The following is a 25,331-nucleotide window of genomic DNA, read 5'->3' as shown; positions in this document are numbered from 1 at the left end:
GCCAATAGGCTACTTGAAAGGACTGGCTTTCTTGATACAAAGCCATTGTGGGTAGTAGTCAGACGTTTTCTCAAATCCAATTTGAAACAAAAGGACACTGGTGACATGAGGCTATCTTCCCAGCAGGGCATTAGCACTGCACACCGCCTTCTTTCCCAGCCCCGGTGTTGCTCACCAGCAGAAGTAGAACAGCTGCACCGATCTGATCTGCCTTTGCAAGGAGCATGTAACAGCACGATTCTCTGCTCTGGTCTGCTCTGCTGTTGTTCACTGCTCAGCTAATATGTGATTTCCATCTTTCATATCTGCATTGATTTTAATTTGTTAGGCAGTGTTTCAGAGCAATCCATCTGCATTTGCCTCCTAAGTGTGGAGATTGCAGATTTGGGCCACCATGCCTGTTGTTCCTGTATTTTGGACTCTATTCCTTGTTAGTCAGGCATGGTAACAAGAGGAGAGTGTCAGATATTTTATTATGTTTGCATGTATTATGCATCAAAACAGACTTAGAGACTCTTGTGAAGCAAGCACTTGACCAAGGAAGTGGTAAAAGAGGAGGAGGAGGAGGAGGAGGAAAAGGAGGAGGAGGAGGAGGAGGAGGAGGAGGAGGAGGGGGGGGGAGGAGGAGGAGGAGGAGGAGGGGGGAGGAGGAAGAGGAGGAGGAGGAGGAGGAGGAGGAGGAGGAGGAGGAGGAGGAGGAGGAGGAGGAGGAGGAGAAGAAGAAGAAGAAGAAGAAGAAGAAGAAGAAGAAGAAGAAGAAGAAGAAGAAGAAGAAGAAGAAGAAGAAGAAGAAGCAGCAGCAGCAGCAGCAGCAGCAGCAGCAGCAGCAGCAGCAGCAGCGGAAGAAGAAGAAGGAGAAACAAAACGTTAAAGAGAAAAAAGGTCTGGAACCTCAGGTAGTAGAGTTTGTGCCTAATCAACATGTGGACCTAAATTCCATCCTCAGAGTCCATGTGAAAATTCACGGTATGCCAGCACACCCTTATAATCTCAGCACGTGGGAGTGAAGACAGATGCCTGGTGCTGACCAGGTCTGCTAGTGTAACTTAACTGGTGAGCTCCAGGCCAGTGAGAAACCCTGTCTCGGAAAGGTGTGGTCTCTACAAGCACACATGTGCACATGCACATAAACAAATAAATTAGATAGTAAATAAATAAAGGAACTCTCAAAGAATAAAGGCTATAAAATGACCTGCTCATCTGCACCCTCGCTCTGTCAGGGTCATGGACCTTGTTTGTCTGGGGCCATGGAAGCTCTGTGCAACTTCCCTGGGTTTTGCTAATTTACTCATCCAAAGTGCATGGGTACAGATGCCCAGACTGCTCCCCTCTCTTCAGGCTGAGCGAAAGGGAGAGATGGGAAGGTTGCTTCAGGGGAATCCTTTCTCATCACAAATCAGAAATTCCACCGTGTATATTCCTATACCTCTCAATAACTGGCAAGGGGGCCATCAGGGTGAGCTATTACAAAGAAACATCACAGTGCTCATGTTTCTGGGTGATGGGGTCCCAGATCAGAATTGTAAAATAGCTTGGAGAATCAGGGAACATAAAACACATATGATATATATAAATAACATATATAAATAAGATTTAATCTTATTTATAGAAAGGTTGTTGGGAGGGGAGGGGACAATGGGAGAGAGTGGCTTGAGATCACCGTGAATCATTTTTAAGCACTGACCAAGTGAAAACATCTGAAATTCACTACAAGTGAAACTGAATTCTTCTACGGAGCAAATATGTGATGAGTTGATAAAAAAAAAAAAAAAAAAGAAGAAGAAGGTCCTGAACTCCTGACAATGGATACAATACAGTGCATAGAGAAAATCAAAAACATGCTTCCTATCTGACTCAAAATACAGGTACACTTAAACTTGTAAAAGACAACATTTTTATTTGAATGATATGACAGAGTGTCACAGGAGTGTTACCTGCAATAAAGAAAGCCCGAGAATTATTACCTTTATTAGACCAGTGACACCAAGCTTTAGCCATACATTTCTAACTTCTGTCCCTCTACAGAGACAATTTTCTTTTCTTAAATAAACTGTCATGCTAGTGTTAATATATGGTTGGCTTCCTCATGCTCTGAGAATACTGCTGATATAAAGCATGTATATGTGAGATTGGTAATAGTATCTTTAGTGTAGCTGACTAGAACAAATGTGCTTCCCTCGTGGCTGTGCTAATGTGATAAAGGGAAATTGGCTGTTCGTCAGCGTTTGGCTGGGTAAAGACAGTAGAGATGGAGCCACATTCTTTTTTATGCATTAATACTGGGAGAACTTCTCACTAGTTATATTTCATGTGCCCTGCATGTTGCGTAAAGATGTTGTAAAACATGAGATGATGCGACAAATAACAAAGTCAGAAAGCCTGTATCTTTCATAATGATAACAGTCACACACCAAATAATAGTAACAGGCTATAAAAGATGGGATGCAAGAAAAATAATAATAATAAAAAATACTGCAGCCCTACTATTCAGCACAGAGAAATAGATCCAGGCCCATGAGGAGCAGGGGTATATTTTAATTTTATTTAATCTTTGTTTAAAAATTAACTCAAATGTGGTATTGGGTCAGCCGGTTTAAAATAGAACATGTTAGAATGAGAGCACATTGTTTAGCATGCAGAAAAAGTATATGTTATTTAACTTTCTAGAAAAAAAGTCAGCTTTAACAAGTGATTATGACATTAATTTCCATATTTCTTTGTTTTGCTTGTCCTAAGACTGGGGGATTTTTGAAAGGGTTATCTATGATATCAATTCATTTGGTAATTTAAAGATGCTGTAGAATAAATGTTTAACTTAATTAATTGATGCAAGTTTCTTTTAACAGAAGGGCACTTAAAAATATTTTAGACAGGTTGGAAACACAGAGTAGATGGTATAGGCATTTCTTATATAACTTGCCGTCCCAGTCCTGTAGTCCTCCCCACCATTAAAGTCCTGCCCTGGAGCAGAACAGTGTTGTAGTGGTGAACCTACCATGATGCATCGTTGTAACTCCATATGCATACCACGACATTTGGAATGCTGTTCTGGGACAGATCTTGGTTAACTCTACTCTTTCAATTGCATAACATTAAGTCTCTATCTCTCCACTCCTTCTTTTCCACCCTTCCCTTCTGCTTGCCCTTTGAATTACATTGCTGTTGTTCAGTGTCAGGGATTCCTTTAACATTTAAGTAAGAAGCACTTACAGAAACACTGTCTGTAGAAACTGAAGCTGAGGTCAACACAGCTGACTTTGCTTAATCAGGACTCATATGCATCATGAGACTGTTGTGCGCCCATAACCTCTTAGAAGTACTGCACAGACGTTGACGGCTCAGGAGTTATGTCACAAGAATCCCATACTTTGACTTAAATCAGGAGTTGTGCAACTGCAACCCAGAGGTCATATCAGGCTGTGAGTAATGACTTATTGGAACACATAGAAGTTTAGTGGTTACAGTGGTGTCCAGGCACTTTTGCATTACTACATGAGAGTTGTGAGGTTGTATTAGGGACGTTTTAGTCACAAAACCAATTTATTTGGCTTCTATTAAAAAAAATCTAGCCAACTCTAAGGACATTATCTAGCTCTAAGTAGACCATGGTTAAACTATTTAATTAATTGGATTTGAATATGTTTGACAAAACTTTAGCTTAGCATATACAGGGAAAGTATATCTGAAAATTATCAACTAGATACTAATACCTACAGAAATAAATTTCATGACAAGTAACTTTTGTTTTTTTTTGTTGTTTATTTTTACTTATTTATTTGAGAGTGACAGACAGAGAGGGAGGGAGAATGAGCATGCGAGGGGCTTCCAGCCACTGCAAACAAACTGCAGAAGCATGTGCCCTCTTGTGCATTTGGCTAACGTGGGTCCTGGGGAATCGAGCCTTGAACCGGGGTCCTTAGGCTTCACAGGCAAATGCTTAACTGCTAAGCCATCTCTCCAGCCCACTGACAAGTAACTGTTTACTAGTAACTTGAATTATAATTATACAACCATCTTTAGTATATTTAGTTTTGATTAATTTTCCTTGTATTCATTTCTACTTTTTTTGCAAATAAGGCCAAAATAACTTTCTTATTGAAAGTTATAACATTTACTCAAAAACACACAAAAGCATGTGATAAGAGTTGTTACCTTTCCGGGACAAACATGGCACATACCTGTGAGTGTGCTGGGATGTATCATAGCACCAAGGTCACAATGTACAGGGTCATATCTAGTTATAAACATACGGAGAGATTGTCTTGCTATTATGATTTGTGTTCAATTTTCTCAATAAAACAAAGTTGAGAAGACAACTTGAAAATAATTCTGGCTTGTGGTTATTATGGAGTAAAACTTACGCGCTTGTAGTAATGGTGATAATTTCTTACAGGTGCATCAGACAAAAATCAACTTCTTTATTGATGGTCTGGAAAAGGACGGCACAGCTTATGATGTCAGAACCCTACGTGGCCCCATTTCAGATCCTGTCACCAGTGCTGTGCAAATAGGTCATACATTCCATGGTAAGGTTTGGGCTTCAGGATGCTATGCATGTTTCAATTACATCCTCCTTTGGCAGCATAACAAATACGTTTTGACTATTTAGGTGGCTTGATTTCCCAGGCACCATGTAGCAAATGATCATCAACTGCATGGTGACAGAAGACAGTAGGAGTTGCTTTCATGACTTAGAGAGAAGGAGTCTAGAGTCGAGTTTCAGCAGTGCGGTCCTTCCCAGGTTCTTCCGGAGATCCGAGGTGATGCCTCCCCAGTGGCTGATTCTACTCTTGCCGCCTCTCCTCTTGTGACTCTGTAGCTCACTCTGAGCTCAAGTGGCATTCGCTGTCTTCTGTCCCTGCATTTCCTTTTTAAGGATGGTCGAGATCATAGTTTGGGCTCACAGCATTTGGGATGGGCTCATCTCAAAACCTTTACCTTAATGACTCTTGCAAAGACCCCTCTTCCAACAAGGCACATTTGTAGATACCAGGTGGATACATCTTTAGGAGGCCACTCCATGTAAGAAAATTTTAAATGAAAACCTCTCTATTCAGGTCTATTTAAAAAACAACAACATATATGAGTGCTTCCCTTTCATATTCCTCTGTCTAGATGTCAATTAATGGCATTGCTAAACCATAATGGTAGTGTAGTCAATAGACTCTGTGGGCACATGTTATCCTGTGATATGCTGGAACTGTACGATTCATACATTCTCACATTTATGGGACCATATCATTTGGGAAGATACTCAAGGGATAAAAATAGAAGGGAAAATAATCTTGAAATATCTATTTCAATGGTCTTTAAAAACCTGCTTTTAAAAATCAATATAGGAGCTGAGAGATGGCTTAGCAGTTAAGGCACTTGCCTGAAAAGCCAAAGGACCCAGGTTTGGTTCCCCAGGACTCACTTAGGCCGAATACACAAGGTGTGGCATGCATCTGGAGTTTGTTTGCAGCGGCTGGGGGCCTTAGCTCATTCGCTTTCTTTCTCTCTCTCCAATAAATAAACAAGTAAAATGTTATAAACAGTATATTATGTAATCCATGCTCATTATATTAAAATCAAAAAAGATAGAATTCTGTGAAATAGAAAAAAGTTTATGTACTTCTATGCTCTGAAATATAGCTAGCATTCTTCTATTCTTCCAGATTTTTGATTCATGCAGTGAGATATGTAGTTACAAATACAATACTTTTTCCAAAAAGGAACCGATGGTACACACATATGCTCTTCTCCTCCTAAAAGTAGCCCCTTACCCCAGCCCGTGCCACGCAGTCCACTGTGCCAGTGTTCTCTCCTCGCTTCAGATGGCTGCGTTGCTGTTTGTCCATTGTAACGCTTTTCAGCAAGCTCCCATAATGAAGAGTTAGGTTAGTTCTAGTATTTCAATATCATTAAGCAACTATTTCATGGAAAATGTCACATATGCATATGTGTGAATACAGGTACATCTACGCATGCAGTGAAACTGCTCTACCACTCCTTGAGTCTGCTGTGCTGCCGCCAGCCTGCCTAGGGGACCCACATGTCTCCACACAGTACACGTATGACCTGGAAAAACCCATTACTGTCTCTGAAGTGTAGTCAGTCCACCTTTAAGATGGTGATAGTGGTGGTATCTCACAATGCCAGTGTGAGGGTCAATGAGTTGATGTCATACGAGGTAGCATGTATTCTCAAGCTTCTGACACACACTGGATACTCAGTATTTGTTCAATGAGTGACTGCAGTGCTAAACACCATGCATTTTACATACTAAATCATACCGGTACATGATACTATTATTAATGCTGTTATAATTACTCCCCTAAGATAAATCCATACAAATTGAAGAACCATTTTGAAGTATATGACCAGTTTATTATTTAATATACAGTACAAAGGTTATTCTAATGCATAGCAACAGACTACCTCCAGAAAGGATGCGAGAATTTACAACCTTTGTTTCTTTAAATATGAGGCTTTACAAATTACCCACTTTTATACTTGCCACTCGAGGTGAAAAACATCACTGGATGCTGATGGAGAATGGCTTGGTCCCTGGTGAATTGTAGCAGTTTTCAAATGTCTTCAGAATCTACATTTAATTTGTGTATTTTTCTATATGTGTAATGTGCACATAGTTACATGCTGTACATCTTTATTTACTTATAAAACTCATTATTCAGAATATTGTGCTACATATGTTTCTGCCAGTTTTCAGATGGCCTTCTAACTTTGTCCCAAAATATTAGAAAATATCATTTGAAATGTCTAGTCAAGGCAAAATATGCAAGCAAGAAAAATATATAAATATTTGGAACACAACACGTTTCAATAGTCATGAGGACCTGTGTCTCTCTCATCTCTGTCTTCTGGAAAGAAGGCAGAGAATATTTCTGATATCTCAGAGTGTCTCTCAATAAATGCCCACTGTAGAGCTATCATGTGTTCAGAATAAAATGCATGCATGCATACATACATACATACCACATATATGTATGTGTGTATACACATATGGTGTATATGCATATATATATACATATATATATGCATGTATATGTGTGTGTGTGTGTGTGTGTGTGTGTGTGTGTGTGCTGTGCCTCTATCATCAAAGATGAATGGTGCTCATTCTTCATGATGAAGCAAATATGTAGAGAATACTTGTGTTACTCAGCTCTGTTCTAAGCAATTCAGTCTTACTTTGTGCCTTCTGTATCCTTTTTCAAGAGCATGTTCCAATGAGAAGGGTTTTGAAATTCTGGCTGTTTCTAACATCCTTAGCTTGCCTGGTAAAGACTACATTACTTGCCATTCTGTTAGTATGTGGTGTGTTTCCTGACAGCTAACAGTACTGAGCATCTCTTCATGGGATCATTGTCAGGTCAATGTGCTTGTCTATGAAGTACTTACTCATGAGGGATTCCCACAACTTTATTGAGTAGTTTGTCTTTTTCTAATTTACAGAATGCCTCTAATATTTTTAATATGGATTTTTGATAGATAATTGAATGACAAATATAATCTCCTAGGAAATGACTGTTTCATTCTCACAATACAATTCTTTGATAAACAGTGCCTCCCTATTTTAATAAAAATATGATTTACAAATTCTGTTTTATGCTTAGTATATCTTCTGTTTAATGTCAGAATACCTTTACATGTACTGATATAATGAAGACTTTCTCTTATACTTTTTTGTGGAAGATTTATTTTTTATCTCAAATTTAAGTATGTATTTTATTTTTGATAGTTACTTAAATATTATGTAAATGTGAAGTTTCATTTTTTTCTCACCTAAATAATGAAGGTAGGAAGTTTTTAGCCTGTTTTGACAATTATGCAGTGGTAACTTTGTAATAAAGCAGATGTCTGTGTATATTAAGAAAGGCTTAATTTTTGAACTCTCCATTCCAATGACCTCCTGTTCCCGGGTCAAAATATTTAGCTGTGATTTCTGTGTCTTCATTATTGTCATGACGTCTGTTAATGTAATTTACCCTACTCCTATCCCCTTCCATGACTGGCTTGGCTTTTACTCTAAATTTTTAAATTGTTTTTCAATTTTTTCATAAACTCTGCAAGTATTTAAGTCATTAACTTAATTAAGGAAAATTGACATGTTAAAAAAATGCCAAATCTTTCCCAAACCATAATAATGTTTCCCATCACTTCATCTATATCACTGAATATTACCCCCTTTTAGAGTGGTGACTTGATTTTATTTGGTGGTGCTAGACTGAACATCCTCACACCCCAGAGGACTGTAGCTCTCTGTTGGTCTGGAGCTGTGTGGGGAGCTTCGGCCTGTGGGGGCGCTGTTCTCATTCCTGCTGTGGGAAGACTGCCCAGATGCTCCTGGGTTCCCGCTGTTCGCTTCTCCATGCTCACTGCTAGCCATGGACCTCTCCACTACCACTGCCCCTTGGGTTTTTCCAGAAGGTCACCTCGTTGATGTCAGATTCTCCTTGTAGCCTTCTAACATCTTCTTATTTACTGAACAGCATGCACTTAATTTCTCTAGGCATCCTTTCATGCATTATTAGCTCATTTCTCCTCAGGACTGAATGGCATTTTATTTTATGAAGGTTTCACTGTCTGTCTTCCCTCTGAAGGATGTCTTGGTTGTCTCCAAATTCTGGCTACTTTGAGTTAGGGTGTTCTGTATAGTTTCTTTGCTTTGTGAGCATTAGTTTTCAACTTCTTTGGCAAATAACCAAGGGATACAAATACTAAATGATAGAGTATTAATGCTTTGCCAAAATATAAAAAAAATGTAACTCTTATAGAAAAGCATAAATTTATATACACCAATGAATCCATTAGTGTGGCACACTATGTGCCTTTTTCTTTCTTTTGTTTGTTTTCAAGGCAGAGTCTCAGTCTAGCCCAGGCTGACATGAAATTCACGATGTAGTCTCAGGGTGGCCTCGAACTTACGGCAATCCTCCTACCTCTGCCTCCCAAGTGCTGGAGTTAAAGGCATGCGGCACCACACCCGGTCTATGTGCCATTTTATGTATGTATATACTACACCCCCCCACACATAATCAATTGTTCATAGTGCAACCTTTCCATATTATTTTTTTCAGTCTCTTAAAGTGCACAACATATTTTTTTAATTATTCTACCATGCCATAATATACCAGTGATCTTTGCATTGTTCTGACTGTACAATGGTACCAATTGTCCAACCCTTCAAATCTCTCCCCCTTCCTGATCTTCGCTCATCTCTATGGAATCTGGTGAAACCTATTCCATTTTCAATTTCCAAGAGATCAACTTTAGATTCCAATGTGATTTGTCTTTCTGAAACATTGAGCTTAATTCATATAATGCAATGTTCTGCATCTCCATTCATGTTTTTGAAAATTACAGGATACCATTCTTACGTAATGACTAGATAGTATCCCATTATGTACACATACCACCACTTTTTAACCTGCAGATGATGGACACTTAAATTATTTTGTTTCTTGGATGTTGACAAAAGTGCTGTAGATGATATTGAATGCAGATATCTCTTCAATATACTAAGGTCTTTCCCCTGGGCATATTCCCTGGAGTGGGATTGTTTGTTCATATGGAAGTTCTATTTTTTTGTATTAATTCTTTTCTATCATTTTAATTGCTATTAAGTAGAAACTGTAAGTGGACACATCATGTGTTGGAAACATCATTTCCCTTCTCTGTATCCCATTCCACATAGGGCCCTCCTCAGTGGGGCTGCTGGTATTCACCATGGGGTTGTAGGTTAGAAGTAATGAGAGCAGCAGTCAGCCATTAGGTTGGGGAGATTCCTCTGCATGTGCCCTCCTGCTCTGTGGCTCTCATAATCATTTTTGCCACTCTTTCACAAAATTCAATCAGCAGTGGTGGGCAAGTTTTAAGTCTACTTTAATGTGGGCTCTCAGCAGCTTCTGGGCTTTTGCTTTGGTGCGTTTTCAGTATCCTCAGTGTCTGTGTCCATCAACCTGACACAGGTTTTCAGGCTCACCTTGGACACATCACTATTGTTCATCTCACAAATTCCTCTGTGGTTTCACTTGGGCCCTAGCTGATGTGCAAGGGGTAGTTTGTCTCCTGCTAGGGAGTCAGCTCTCTTTTCTTCTATTGCTGATAGATTTTGGTTGTCTTTTGTTCTAAATACCTCCTAAAAAAGAAAATCAGATTCTCCTGTGGAGAGTGAGATCAGCATCAGTTTAAGAGGATAAGCAGTGCTAATTTGGAAAGATTTTGATGGGTGTGTCCTGTCTTTTGTCCAAAAACTAGTGGGAGCTTTTCACTGGAGGCCATAATCTTGGTCTCTATAAGATTCTGACTCAGCTTCCACTTACAACTATGGGTTCCTCCTTTCTACTGAGCAGTTATCTCAGCCAATAAGAAAGCTATTGGTTACCCACATAGCCTGGGCACCACCATTACACAGGTATGTAAATCTTGCTTGCATATCATATTGTTGGCCATTTTCCCCAGGCAGCTCATGTAACATTTTCTAGAACTATATGAGCTATTTTGGAACTGCCTTCCTTCCAGATTCCAGCTGGATCTCTTTGTTTTCTGTGTTGGCAACATGTGATGTCTTCAACAATAGGGTCTTTATTACCTTTTACCTCAGGTGGTTGGTAATCAAGTGCTTTGACAGAAGCCTGCATTGTTTTGAGGATCTCCTAGATCTCTCTGATCAACAGCTCAATGTGGGCTGTAACTGATTTCTAGTACTGGGAATTATAGGCCAGAGCCAAATGTTTCAGGGTTAGGCTTCATCTCACTGTCTCCAGGGCACCTCTTACCACATGTTATCCCAATTATCCTATTGAGGGTGGTAGTTCTATTTTTATATTAATTTTATTGTTTATTTAAATATTTATTTAAAGTTGAGATAAAGAGGCAGATATATATATATATGTATATATATATATACATATACAAATATATAGATATAGATTTATAGATATATATTTATATACACACATGCACACACATTGTGAGAGAGAAAGAGAGAATGGGTATGCCAGGACCTTAAGCCACTGCAGACATATGTTCCACCTTGTGCTTCTGGCTTATGTAGGTCCTGGGGAATCAAACCTGGGTCTGACTTTGCAGGCAATTGCCCTAATCACTAAGCCACCTCTCCAGCCCTGGCAGTTCTATTTTTCATGTTTTAAACTGCATCTGTACTGGCTATCTAATGGATGTACTGACATTTCAACCAGCAGTGTATTTCTCTCCACATCCTCCTCAGTACTTACTTCCATTAGTCTCTTGAACAATAGCTATCTGTGTTGAGTGATTAACTATAGTTGTGGATGCACTAGCTAATTGTGAACATTCTTTTGAGAAATGTCAATATGGATTTGTTCTCCATCTTTATCCTGCTGGATTATCTTTCTGCAGTTGAATTTTTTAAGTTCCTTGAACATGATATCAACTCCTTGTCAGTTATAGTATATACACATTTTCCCCCATTCTGTTTCTACATACTTGCTTACTTGTAATTCTTTGGTTTGAAATAAAACTACTTATTTAATGATTTTTCTTATTTCCATTTGCTTTCTGCTGGTAATTTTGTACTTTTTAAGGACTATATTTGAGTTGATGTTTGTAACTAATGAGAGACAGGGATTCATCTTCATCTTTGTATGTGAAAATCCACTTTCTTCAATTGCATTACTGAAAGGACTGTCCTGTTTCATTTCATTTTTTAAAATTTTATTTATTTATCCACGTATTTGAGAGCGAGAGGTTGAGAGAGAAAGACAGACAGACAGACAGACAGGAAGAAAGTGAAAGAGTATTTGGGCTCTCCAGGACATCCTGCCACTGAAAACAAATTCAAGATGCATGTGCCTCTGTGCGTCTAGCCTTATGTAGGTACAGGGGAATTGAATACATGCTGTTGGACTTTGCAAGCAGAGTTCCTTTATCTGCCAAGCCATCTCTCCAGCCCTCATCATATATACTTAGGCACTCTATGAATTCTCAGTTGGCTGAGGGTGTATGGATTTACATCTAGCTTCAGTTTCATTGGCTGTGAGTTTGTTATAAATGGCAATGCCACACTGTGTTGATTACCACAGTTTTATAATTTGTTTTTAAGTCCAGTGTTTCCAAAAACAGTGTTGGATCAATATTTTTCTATATCTGTGAAGGATGTAATTGGTATTTGAAAGGGAATGCATTGAACTTGTACTATTTTGAGTGCTATGGAGACATTAATAAATTATATTATTTGAATCTATGAACAAAGGATAACTTTCTATCATTTTATTTATGTCCTCAATTTCTTTTTATGTTTATTATTATCAATAAGATATTTCATATGGATACATCATGTATTGTTTCCTCTTTCCCCCGTCCCCATCTCCATTCTGTTGGGGAACGCTACTCAGTAGAGTTGCAGGTATTCCTGTAAGGCTGTAGTTTATGCCATGTGGGAGCAGTAGTCAGTTACTTTGGGAGGAAGGAATGCCTCTGGGCATGATGTCTCACTGTGGCTGTCCTCAATTCCTTTAATAATTATTAGTATTACACATTCTTTCATCTTTTTGCTTAACATGATTTCTACTATTTTTTATTAGTTATGTACACAGTGTGTATACAGCCATATTGGTACTCTTGTTACCCTCCTCCCTATCCTGCTCTTCCAAAGGACCCTCCTCAATGGGGAATGTGTGTAGTGCATTGTGGGGTTAGCCATCAATTATGGGAAAGTTGCAATGTCCCTGTGCATAATATCACAACATGTGGCTCTAACAATCTTCCTGCTCTCTCTTCTACAAATTTCCATGAGCCATGATAGGTTTTTTTTTTAGGTCTACTTAAATGATAAGCTCTTGGGAACCTCTGTGCCTCTGGATATCTGGTTGGGAGGAGTTGAGTGTTCTCTGGGTCTATTTCCTTCACCCTTTTTTTTCTGGTACCAGCTTCATCAAGAAAGCAGCACTCTTGCTCATTTCCCCAATTACTCTTGACTTCACCTGGGGCCCTGGTGAGGTGCCATGGGCTGATTCTCTCCTCAGGATTTGTGTCCATCTGAAAAAGAGAAGCAGATTCTTCAACAGAGAGTGAAGTCAGCACCAGATAAATGGGATAACCATTATTATTTTAGAGAGAATTTAATAGGTGTAGGCCCTTTTGTAGCCCATAATTGGTGGGAGCTTGATAGTGGAGAGAGGGCTTGTTTTTAGATATGGTTCTGACTTGTTTCCCAGCTCCAGCTATGGGTTCCATTGAGTGGATCAGTTAGCCAAATGAAGAACAGCTGGTTACCAACCATGGCTGTGTGCCACTATTGTACTTGTGTGTGCATCCCATCAGGTTAATTGCTGCTGAGTAGTTTAGACCACTAGTTGCTTGCAGAGATGTTGATCATTTTCCCCTATTTGCTCATATAGCACTTTCTGGCACCAGATGAACTAACTGCCTGGGCACTGACTCTCTACAAATTTCCAGCTAGGTCACTGCATATTCTATACCAATAGCATATGGTGTGTTTGGCAGTAGGGTCTTACCATTAACCTCAGTGAGTCATCAGGTACTCTGACATAAATCTTTCTTCTTTTAGGAAACTTTGTAGGTCTCTCTTATCAACAGCTCATTGTAGATGTTAACTTCATGATGGTACTGAGAGTTACAAGCCAGTGCCAAGGAAAAGAAGGAAGTAAAAGATAGGTAATATAAAAGAGATAGAAGAGAGAGATGAGGGAGGGAGGAAGAAAGAGAGAGAAAGGGAGAAACAGGAAAAGATTAAGGTTAGTCTTTATAGTCTTTATTATACTCTCTCCATGGCCTGTGATTCAGGTGTTCCCTTTAAGGACCTGATTAACGTTCAACCATTTAGTCTGTCTTTTAGGATGTAGAAATTTATGGTACCATTGCCATTTGGGTCCAGTTTTGGGTCCCCTACACCCTCCCATCCTCTCCCCTCCCATCCCACCCTTCCTATTGTCTGGTCCTTGAGATGCTTATTAGGTATGTCAGCGTCTTGGGCAGATTCAGGTTAGGAGCCACAGATGAGTGAGAACATGCCTGATTATCTTTCTGTGTTTGGGTGAGTTTGGTGAGAATGATCTGTTCCAGCTTCAACCATTTTTCTCCAAATTTCATTGTGTCATTTTTCCTTACTGCTGTGTAGAATTACATCATGTAGACCCTCACCAGATGTTTTATTTTTATTTGAATTTTTAATGTTTGCTATCCTTACTGGGGTAAGGTGGAACCTCATAGTTGTTTTAATTTGCATTTCCTTGATAATTAGGGATAATGAACATTTTCTTGAGTGTGTATTTGTCATTTGTTTTTCTTCCTCTGAGAACTCCCTGTCCAATTCTTTGCCCCATTTTGTGAGTGGGCTGTTTGATTTTTAATTGTTTAGATTTTTTCCTAGAAATTAGGCCTCTGTTCAGTTGGATAGCCAGCAAAAATTTCTCCCATTCTGTGGGTAATGTATTGGTTCTGCTTATTGTATGTTTGTTTGTGAAGAAACTTTTCAGCTTCATGAAATCCCAATGATTGAGTGATTGTTTAAGTTCCTGACCTACTGGGGTTTTGTTCAGGAAGTCTTTTCCCATTCCTATATCATGGAAAGTTTCTCCTATTTTTTCTTCTATTTTGACTTTTTCTTTTTCTTTTTTTTTTTAGCTACTGTAAATTCAATTGCTTCCTTGACCTTTATTTTGATAATTCTCTACTGACACATAGAAATATTATAGTCTCTAAGATGGCATGGTAGTGCACACCTTTAATCCCAGCACTCAAGAGTGAGAGGTAGGAGGATCACTATGAGTTCAAAGCCAGCCTGAGACTATATAGTGAATTCCAAGTCAGCCTGGGCTACAGCAAGACCCTACTTCAAAAACAAATAAAACAAAACAAAAAAAAAAAAAAGAAGTATAGTTTTTGTTGGGTTTGTGTCCCACAACATTATTGATATCAATTATTCATTCTCACAGTGTTTGGTGGAATATTGGGGTTTTCTATGTGCAAGACGGTATCACCTGCAAACAGTAACAATTCAATGACTATTAGTTTTCAAGTTAGATACCCTTTTTCTTTTCTTTGAGTCCTCATTTTTTAATGCTTCAAGCAATGTTGTGTATAAAAGTGGTGACAGTTGCTATCCTTTATTGTCCCAAATCTTAGAAAGTTTCAATATAATCATAGTTTGTGGCTTAGTAAGCATGGTCTACTTTATGCTGATGTCCATGTGCCTTGCTTGTCTGCCATGATCATCACGAAGAAATGCTGAGGAAATGCATTTCCACCTAAGTTGCACTTCATTCTTTTAATATTGTGTCTCACATTTATTGATTTTGGATATTGAACCATCCTTGATCCCCTGGGTTAAATCTCACTCATTCATGGTGAATCTTTTTTTAAAGCACTTTATCTTTTAAAATTTTTTATTTATTTATTTGAGAAACAGCAGATAGAGAGAGAAAATGGGTGCACCAGGGCCTATAGCCACTGCAAATGAACTCCAGATACATGTGCCATTTGTGCCTCTGGCTTACATGGGTACTGAGGAGTTAAAACTGGGTCCTTAGTCTTCACAGACAAATGCCTTAACTGCTCACTTTAATTAAGTGTATCAGGGTATAGCTGTCTTTTTGGTTGTGTTCTCATGTGGTTTTGATATCAAGTTGTCATGATTTGAACCTAAAATGTTCCCCACTGCTTATATATTTGAATACCTGGTCGCTAGCTGGTGGCACTATTTTGGAAAATCATAGAATCTTAGTGAATCTAGCTAGAAAAAGTGGGTCCCTGGGATAGATGTTGAAGGGAACATCTACCTGTGTTTTATATCTGAGTATTCTGTTTTGTGGTCTGCCACCATGGGAGCAGTAACATGTACGAGCTCCCATTAACATGCCCAAGGGGTTGTTCTGTTATGCTAGACCCAACTAACTTGAGGTGCTTCTGAAAGCACTGGATCTCAGTAATGAGAACAGTCCCTAATATATAACATTGGTATCATGTTATTACTACAAGCAATGTGACAATGTAATGCATAGGCATTTGGAACTGGTTTGCAGGAGGGATATGGAAGGGTCAGGAACTGAAAGGCAAAGGAACCCAAGGCAGACTATTGTGAATAGAGCTTAGATGGCAATTCTGATGACAGTTCAGAAGACCAGAATGCTATCAGATGATCAGACAGTAAATATCATGCTCATGAGGTTTCATATGTGAACAGGGATTCCATTGGAAATCGGGCCACAGGTCATTCATGTTTCAAGTTGTCAAAGAATCCAGCTATACTCTGCCTGTGTCTCAACATTGTAAGGGAGGTTGAATTGAAAGGCAATGGACTAATTAATTTGACCAAGGAAATTTCATAGCATCAGGTTGTAATGTGGTTGTTAATAACTGCCTTGATCCAAATTAATGGGTAGAAAGAACCCAAAGGGGGGGGGGAAGCAAGGCAGAAAATATAAACTATGTTCATTTTTGGAGTAAAGAGTGTGCCATGTGTGCCTTGGAAGCAAGTGCTGCACACCAAAAAGTGTTTGTCAAGGAGACAATGACAGCTGAAGATGAGCAAAGCACTGTCCACCTGATAAACAATAATGCCTTGAGGCCAAGACCCTACCACTAAAGATTCTAGATGCTAAAAATGTAAACCTGAAAGACTTTCCTGCCAAGATATGGGCACCAGAAATGTTGGAGCCCTGTTTCAACAAGGCCAACTAAAGAAATTGTTTTCCCTCTTTGAGGCACACAGGAACAGAGGGACCCTTGTAACTGGAGTATACAGGGACAGAAAGTATTTTAGGATGGTAACATGGAATGGTGTTACTCATGAGCTACTGGTTTTGTAGGCAGGCCAGATTTGCTGGTTACATTGTTCTGAGTCCGTGCATGAAGAACCTTGAAAAGAGTCTGTGTGTCAGACTCCCTGTGTGGGACTATGAGCAAGCTATGAACCCATGAAGCTCTGAGCATCACGTGTAAGAAGCAGTGCAGATCCCAGGATGCTACTGATGCCAGGAATATGATGTGCTGGCCTCGGAAAATTGCATGTGCTGAGAAGATCCAGCCCAAGAGAGATAAATGGCAGGATTGTAAGGCTGGTGTTTCTCAAGCCTGTTGGAGCCCACATAATGTTGCCATGTGCCCTGGATACTGGACTTGGAGCTACAGAGTTGATGGCTTCATTGCTGAGCCTCATGATTTGTAACCTATGTTTGAATCCTTCCTTTTTGAGTGAGAATGCTTTTTCTGTACTATCATATAGTGGAGACATGTTACTTGCTTCTTGATTTTATGTGAGCTAACCTATAGTTTACCTTGACTCTCAGAAGATGTCTTGGACCTTTGAACAATAAAAAAAATTACAGAAACCTTCATAGTGCATTCTGCACTGTGAGATGGCAATGGCCCTGGTGGGTACAGGCATGTAAAGCTATGGCTTTGATTTGAAATTTTCTACAGAGGTGCATGTGTTTGAAGATGGGGTCCATTGTTCATGGTGGTGTTTTGGAAAGTTATGTAAACATTAGCAGATGAGTTCTAGTGATCAATAGTTCTAATGGATCAATAGTTCCCTTAAACGGTAGATCCTGGCCCCACTTTCCATCCCATTTTTTGTTTTCTGATCCTCAAGTATGTGAACATATCAAGCCATAAATTACCCAGACAGATTGCTGTAGCAGAGTATAATGGGCAATTCTGATGGAAGTTCAGAAGGCAAGAATGCTGTTAGGTGTACAGACAGTAAAGATCGTGTTTGTGAGGTTTCTGGTGTGGACAGGGTATGTGGGTGGAGTCACTTTTCCTGACAGGCCTGTCCTGCTGGGATAGACCATAAAGAAGCTAGCCTCCTTCCTTAGGTTGTTATGTCAGAGATTTCACTCCAGTGAGAAGAAAAGTAGCTAGTATAAAAAGCACTGCTGGTTTTGTACAATGTGTTTGAAAAAAAAAAATCCTTCTCAATTTATAGCTGTAACTTAAGGGGAACAAGCAAGAGTTCTTTATCTGTATTTTCCTAGTCCTGAGCTTGTCTTGCATGGGAGGGTTTTTATTTCCGACTCACACTTGGGGGTTGTTGTTCTGGCTTCTTTCCTCATGGCTCAGCTTGTGTCAGGTGTTGGGTGAGGATGTGGCCATCTCCGTATCAGTTGTCAGGCAGTAATTCATACTAAGTTCTAATGATCCGTTACATCTCTGTGGTTACATCTCAATGGCTGCACTTTCATTTCTGATTTTGCTTACTAGAGTATTTTCTCTCTCTTTTCCTAGTCTAGCTTTTGAGTTCTACCCGTCAGAGGCATTTTGCTCCTGTTGGCGGGGCCTGAGAATTCCTATGTCTTCACAATCCCAACAGCACTGGATGCTGTCAGGATTCTGGCCTAATGGTTTTGTTCATGAAATTATATAAAGTATAATTTTTGAATTCAATTTTTAATTTTGTATATCACAGACATTCTAAGTCTTTCAGATGTTTGAAATTTATCCATAATATGCACTTGGCTTTAGAATTGTCCTTTAGATGTGCACATGTGTTATTATTAATTTTGAAATAGTACAAAATTTTAGATTTTCCCAATGACTAGTTATTTAAAATTATGTCTCATTTAAGAAGAAAGGCATATATTCTGTATTATTTTTTCACAAAGCAATGGCTGTTCTGCATGTGTCAGCACCAGTTAATGGAAGCTCAAGTCAGACAACACTAAGTGGCTCTGAAATCCTGTTACAAAGTATGTTCTTGGTATCTATGCATCTGTAGCGAGTGAGGTGCTGTTAACATATGCACCACACATTTTGAAATGTTAACGAAGGGCTTGAAGAGGTTTTAGAAAAAAAATGGCAAAATTTGCAAGTTCTGGTGTTAAAGAGTATTGAATTGCATCCAATTATATTCCTTTTATCAAAAATATTTACTCTTTCAGTCACTGATTTTTAATCTATTAAATAGCACTTTAATATATTAGATAAGAGGCTACCATGAAAATTATAGGAGATGAAACCTATTTAGAATAGATTGCTTATTGACTAGTAATAAGTGCCAACAAGAGTTCACTGTGGCAGTCTGTGCCATTATCCCTGCACTGGGGCAAAAGGATCCTAGGTTAGAGGCCCAACTAGGCTACATAATGAGGTCAAGGCCAGCCTGGGTGACAGAGTGGGTCACTGTGTCAAATCTCCCCTGAGCTTTCCACCATATAAATACACAGGTTGTTTCAGTTATTGTTAACTTTTTTGAAGAGCTATTTTCTCAATGTGAAGCAATGAGATGCTGTTGTAGAGAATAATAAGAAAAAATAAAACCTACATAAGACCGTGTCACTCATTTATATCCAGTCAGCTCAAGATAAACCTAAAAAAACACAAAAATTTAAAGAACATATGTATTTAGAAGCTTAGTTTCAGCAAATTAATATATTGAAAAATTTACATATGCTCAGCCTGCACAAATTTTAATAACACATTAAACCTTGTGAAACTTATTTTGATATTTAATCTCCATTAGTATTTCCAAGAATGCTTTATTACACCAAAAATGTTGCTAAAGGTATTCAATAGTGTCATAAACATGTCTGCTTTGTTCTGCAAGGTTGAAATGATTTGACTCTGCTCTATCTTAGCATACTAAATATTGAATTAATGCTTCAAAGAGCAGCATGAACTGAAGATATTTATTTTTAAACTGTGTGAAAATTATTCTCTCTTGTGGCTAGAAAACAAGTAATTAGAAAATAGTTTCTTTCAAATACATTTAGTTTTCATTATACTTTTTACTTTTACATTTTGGGCATCTAGGGCTGGAAGGAGGAAAGGATATTTTTGTAAAATATATATCTATCCTGACTTCATCCACTCCAGGTAGGCTCACACCTACTGTATCTGTTTTCTAATTAGAGATGGCATGTGGACGGGCTCATTACTGCTGCCTAATGAGCCAGGATCCATGCCGCCTCTCTGATCAGAAATGAGAGCAGTACAGAACGTTTCTATGCACCTACTATAAATCATTGTCTTTCTCTCACTTGCTCCCTTTGTAAATTAAAAAAAAAATTAAGTCATGGTCTTCCATAGTTTTATTCCTATCTAAGATGGTTTTATACAGGAAAGGTAACTGAGCAAAACATCCCCATAGGCTACATTAAAGGTGCTGTTTGGCATGGTCAGTCCTACCTCCTGTCTCCGTTCTGCAAGAGATACCGCCTCAGACACAGGCCTGCCTAAGAGGATGTGTAATGGAAGCAGGTCAGGAACTGTCTTTTCCAATGAGGAAGATGGATCAGTGAGCAAAGCGCTTGTCATGCCAGTATAAAGACCTCATTTCTTCCTCAGAACCCAAGTTAAAAATCCAGGCATGGTGGGCACACACTTATAACCCACCACTGGGGAGGCAGAGACGGGTGAACTTCTAGGTGGGGCAGGGGTTCACTACCCAGCCAGTGTAGCCTAATTCATGAGTTCTAGACCAACGAGAAGCTGTTTCTCAAAAGATGGTAGACAGCACCCAAAGGACAGCATCTGAGGTTGTCCTCCAGCCTCTACACACATATGCACCCTCACACATGCGTGAACAGATACACACATGCATGTCTATGTATACACATGCACACGCACACACACACACACACACACACTCGTTAACAAAATATATATGGTTTCTATATTATCTGCATAGACTGAACATTGTTCTCTCTCTTTGTACACCCAATATGAAGGTAGAAATTTACCACACAAGGACTAGATATAACATATTTTCTTGAATTCTGATCATTCCTCCACACATATTAATGATAACCAATTTGTTCAGAGTTACTTTTGAATATGTAGAAACACCTTAGACTATTGATCAAGGTCCATCAGCTCCTTTCTAGGAATATTTTCTCCCAGTTGAAGATATACTTATTGTATCCAGATATGTGGAGTCATATCAGTGAGGCTACCAACTATCACAACTCCAGATTTTGGATATAAAAATAGAACCACATAAATCAACTCTTCTGAACTATTTCTGAAATGACTGATTAACAGAGTCTTGCTTTCTTATTGAACCTAAGGATCTTCTCATTATACATTTGAATAGATTAACACCTTCTTAACAACATTGATTATTAAGAGGTAGATGAGCATTAATTGAGTATCTATAAAAGTAAATGCCCATTGGGAGAAAAGGATGACATCTAAAGCTAACTCCAACAACATTTTTTCCTTCTATGTCTTCTACTGATCCAAGGATGCATTTTCTCAGTTGCATGTTTGTGAACCTAGAGCTGGTGTGCAACAAATTCTATCTTGTCCCACAGGTGTATTTTTAAACTCAGATAGGTACAGAAAATTTTTTTTCTTTAACTCTGTTATGATTATCCTATTTTATGAGAAAGTCTTTTTTGAGAATAGTATGAGAAAAAAATAGAATAGTACAAAAACTGATGAAATCACACAGGTGAATGGAATAGAAGAACATATGAGGAATACTGAATGAGCATTAAGATTGCAGTTCATTACATGATAATTACAGTTGATCAGTTATATTATACAAGTATTGAATGTCTCATAGCAATGCTGAATAAATATCTGTATTAGTTTAAAAAGAAATATATAATCTTGAGTTAGGGAACAGTGAACAAAAGTGTTTCTATAACTTTATCATTAAAACCTTTTTCTTTTGAGTCAGGCTCTCACTCTAGCCCAGGCTGAGCTAGGAGTCACCATGTAGCCTCAGCTACAGTTATGATTTTCTTCCTACTTCAGGCTTCTGAGTGCTGGGATTAAAGGCATAGACCACTATGCCCAGCAATTAAAACTTTTATACTCACAATACTATATCCACGAACATGAAAGGAAAATATTGAAACATCTGACTAATAAATTAAGACTTAAAAATTCCCATACTGTTTATTGATGACTGATTACATGTTCAATATTATTTAGTATGCTCCAAGTTACAGATATCATATTGCTTGGGATTCTAGCCTGTCCTTCTAGCCTCTGCAGGGATGTTACTCTGCTTTTGCGGCTCCTTTACTTGCCATCTGTGTTAGGCCAAGAGTCTCCTCTCTTGTGAAAGGCTAGAATTTTGTATAATTTAATCAAGTTGCTTAAGGACATGATTTCTGATGGCATTTAGAGATGATTGTATAAGTTTTCAGGTTTCTTTGAGTTGTTAAGATTGGTAGCAAAGTGATGATCTCTTGCAACATTTTACATTCATATTCAACATAGTAGTCAAACTACTGTTACGTTATGTCTCTTGCACACTTTCCTTTCCTTGAAACACTCCATGTTTCATTCTGAGCACACTCTATTTTGCTAGCCATTGCTACTCTCTTCTTGGTGAAGACGACATCCTTGACTGGTCCCAAGGTGAGGCTCTGAACAACGGCCAACCTCCCGTAAATTTCCTACAACCTTTTGTTTGTAGGTTTGACACTATCGTTATTTTGCTTTCTTTTTTTTTTCCCCAAGCCAGGGAGGTAGGGTTTCACTCTAACTCAGGCTGACTCAGAATTCAATACATAGTCTCAGGGTGGCCTTGAACCCATGGCAATCCTCCTACCTCTGCCTCTTAAATGCTGGGATTAAATAAAAACTGATGAAATCACACAGGTGAATGGAATAGAAGAACATATGAGGAATACTGAAAGAGCATTAAGATTGCAGTTCATTACATGATAATTACAGTTGATTAGTTATATTATACAAGTATTGAATGTTTGACATAAAAGTATGGATTTTAATGTAACATTTTATTTTTATGACCATTTTAGAAATTCACTAATTCTCTATTTTGTTTCTAAAATGTATTTTTATCACATAATTTACAAATGATAGTTTTATATTAATTATTGCTATTTTGCTTTTTACTGATTATCACATATGATTTTGGGGAGGACATAGCTTACTCTATAACACAGGCGGTCTAGATTTCACTCTGTTGCCCATACTGGCTTTGAGTTCCTGGCAATCATCTGCCTCAGTTTCCCACATGCCAGCATTATAGGTATGACCCGCCTTTTTGAGCTAAGAATTTCTGTGATATTATTGAAAAGACATAATAGAATGAGGATCCTCAAGTTGCCTTTACTTTAATGGAAAAACAGTTAAATTCAAGCTGTTTTCCCCTTATTGTTGATTATTCAGGACTTTGTATTCAGATATGACATTTTTTCAAAGCATGGCAGATTTAATTTGTTAATATCTGAAATGGGCCTTATTACTAAAAGAGAAATTGAGTCTATATTTTTCTTTCTTTATACTATATTTTGTCCTGATTATCTAATTTATGATACATTTTACCCTGGGATAATTTTATTTTCATTTTTAGTCTTTATTTCCTTCATCTATAGTATTATTATAAAAGAATTAAAAATAGTTTTCTAAATAGACTATTAGTTTTTTTTTACTTTTTGCTGTGACTAAATCCTTAAAGAAATTTAAGGAAGGAACTGGCTTATTCTGGTTTGCAGTTTTAAATGACTACGTTCTTTCACTGCTGGAAGGCAAGGCAGCAGGACCAGTTGGCCGCTCACATTACATCGACAGTCAGGAAGCAGAGGCCAACAGGAAGTAGACCAGGCTATCACAGCTTAAAGCCTGACGCCACCACCTTGTGACCCACTTTCTCTAGCAAGGCTTCATTCCTAAAATCCCTCAACCTTCCCAGGGAGTGCCACCAGCTAGGGACAGGTACCTAAACACATGAGTCCATAGTGTCACAAATGAACTCCAAATGCATATGCCACCTTGTGCATCTGACTTTACATGGGTACTGGGGAATCAAGCCTGGGTCTTTTGGCTTTTCAGGCAAGTGCCTTAACAACTTAGCCATATCTCCATCCATTATTTTTTTACCACTTCTAACTATCAAACTATTTCTTTCCTTGATTATGAAATTTGATCATAAAAGGCTAGCATAATTGGATAATTTTAATCCTACCTTTCTTTTTATTTATTGCATTTACTATTATGTTTTAGTATCTTGTATAATCTTCCTCAAGTTAGAAAAAAAGTTAAGCAATTACCACTGACTGTTTTCAACAAACATCTCAGTGGTATAGTTCCTCTAGAAAACATGGATTCCATTAACACCACACAAGTGGGACTTTTAGGATATATAGTTGTTATTTCCCATCTCAAAAAATATCTTTATTTATTTGCTTATGAGAGACAGAGTGAGAGAGAGACAACCAGAGAGATAGAGATAGAATAGGTGCACAGGGGCCTCAAGCCACTGCAAATGAATTCCAGCAGCAAGTTATGCTTTGTGCCTCTGGCTTATGTGGGTACTAAGGAGTCAAACCTGGGCCCTTAGGTTTTGCAGGCAAGCAGCTTAACCATTAAGGCATTTCTTCAGCCCATTATTTCTAATTTTTATAAACACAAACCATAAAGGAGAAGAAATTAATTTATTACATTCATCCATATGACACAACTGATTTTCTCAGTATAAAATATTGCCTAAAAGGTTTTATACATAACTTCAGAGGTAAATGTTTCATATCAATGAGTCAGATCATAACAAATAGTGGACCGTTCTCCATGAGTTTGAACAGTGCACTGTCACCTGAAACACAGTGGTAATGATGCTCTTGTCAAAGCCTTCTCTGTGGCTTTAACCACAGGGTGACTTCATTGCACTTACTTTTATCCTCTTATTCATTCACAAATACTTCCTGGAAGCCCATTTGTGCCAAGTCCTTTCATGGCTGCCAAAGATACATCAGGTGATCAAAGAACATTCTTGCTTCCACAGAGCTTTCCTCCAGAGACGTCTAAATATAGTAACCGAATAACTTATATAATACCATAGAACACAAGAGGTGCATTCACAGTAGGAAAAAAAAAAAAAGGAAACTTTGAATCAGGCTGGAGGACATGGCTGGATGTTATTGGGAAGGCATGATCAAAAGAACACGTCCCTGAGAATGCTGCCTGAGTGAGAAAAGAGGGCAGCTGGTGGAGCCATCTAGTGCAAGGAGCTCCAGTCAGGCAGCACAAGTGCACGGGTCCTTTCAGCAATGTGCTCGGCAAGCCAATGGAAGTAAAAGGATTAGAGTGAGAGAGAGGCAGTGGAAGCTTGGGGAAGACAAGAACTTTCCAATGGCAATGGAATTACAAGTTGATATAAAGTGGTATAGTATGTGAGTAGGATTCTTGGTTTCATTCTCAGTGAAATAAGAAGCCACTGGGGGGATGTGAAAAGATGAGTGACATGCTTCCATGTTTATTTGGAAGTGTTGAGGTTACAATGAGGGACACAACTGGGAGACAAGAGCTATAAGGTGCCATATCACCTGAGGGAAGAGCGATGGTCCTTACACAGAAGGGTACGAGTGGAGTCTTCTCTGGCCAGGCTGATGAATTAGAATTCATTT

General features: G+C 38.5%; 1 protein-coding gene across 1 annotated transcript in view; it reads left to right on the top strand.

The window, feature by feature from the left end:
- The window catches only part of Ush2a (usherin), a 755,222-nt gene that overhangs the window by 57,501 nt on the left and 672,390 nt on the right, over positions 1-25,331 (top strand). Inside the window, exon 3 of the mRNA XM_004672003.2 lies at positions 4,394-4,526. Coding sequence (XP_004672060.2) covers positions 4,394-4,526 — 133 coding nt within the window. The remainder of the gene's footprint in view (positions 1-4,393; positions 4,527-25,331) is intronic.

The sequence above is a fragment of the Jaculus jaculus genome, chromosome 1 (genome assembly GCF_020740685.1).
Source record: "Jaculus jaculus isolate mJacJac1 chromosome 1, mJacJac1.mat.Y.cur, whole genome shotgun sequence".
Taxonomy (NCBI): domain Eukaryota; kingdom Metazoa; phylum Chordata; class Mammalia; order Rodentia; family Dipodidae; genus Jaculus; species Jaculus jaculus.
The sequence above is the reverse complement of the archived record's forward strand: the minus strand, read 5'-3'. Positions and strand labels throughout refer to the sequence as shown.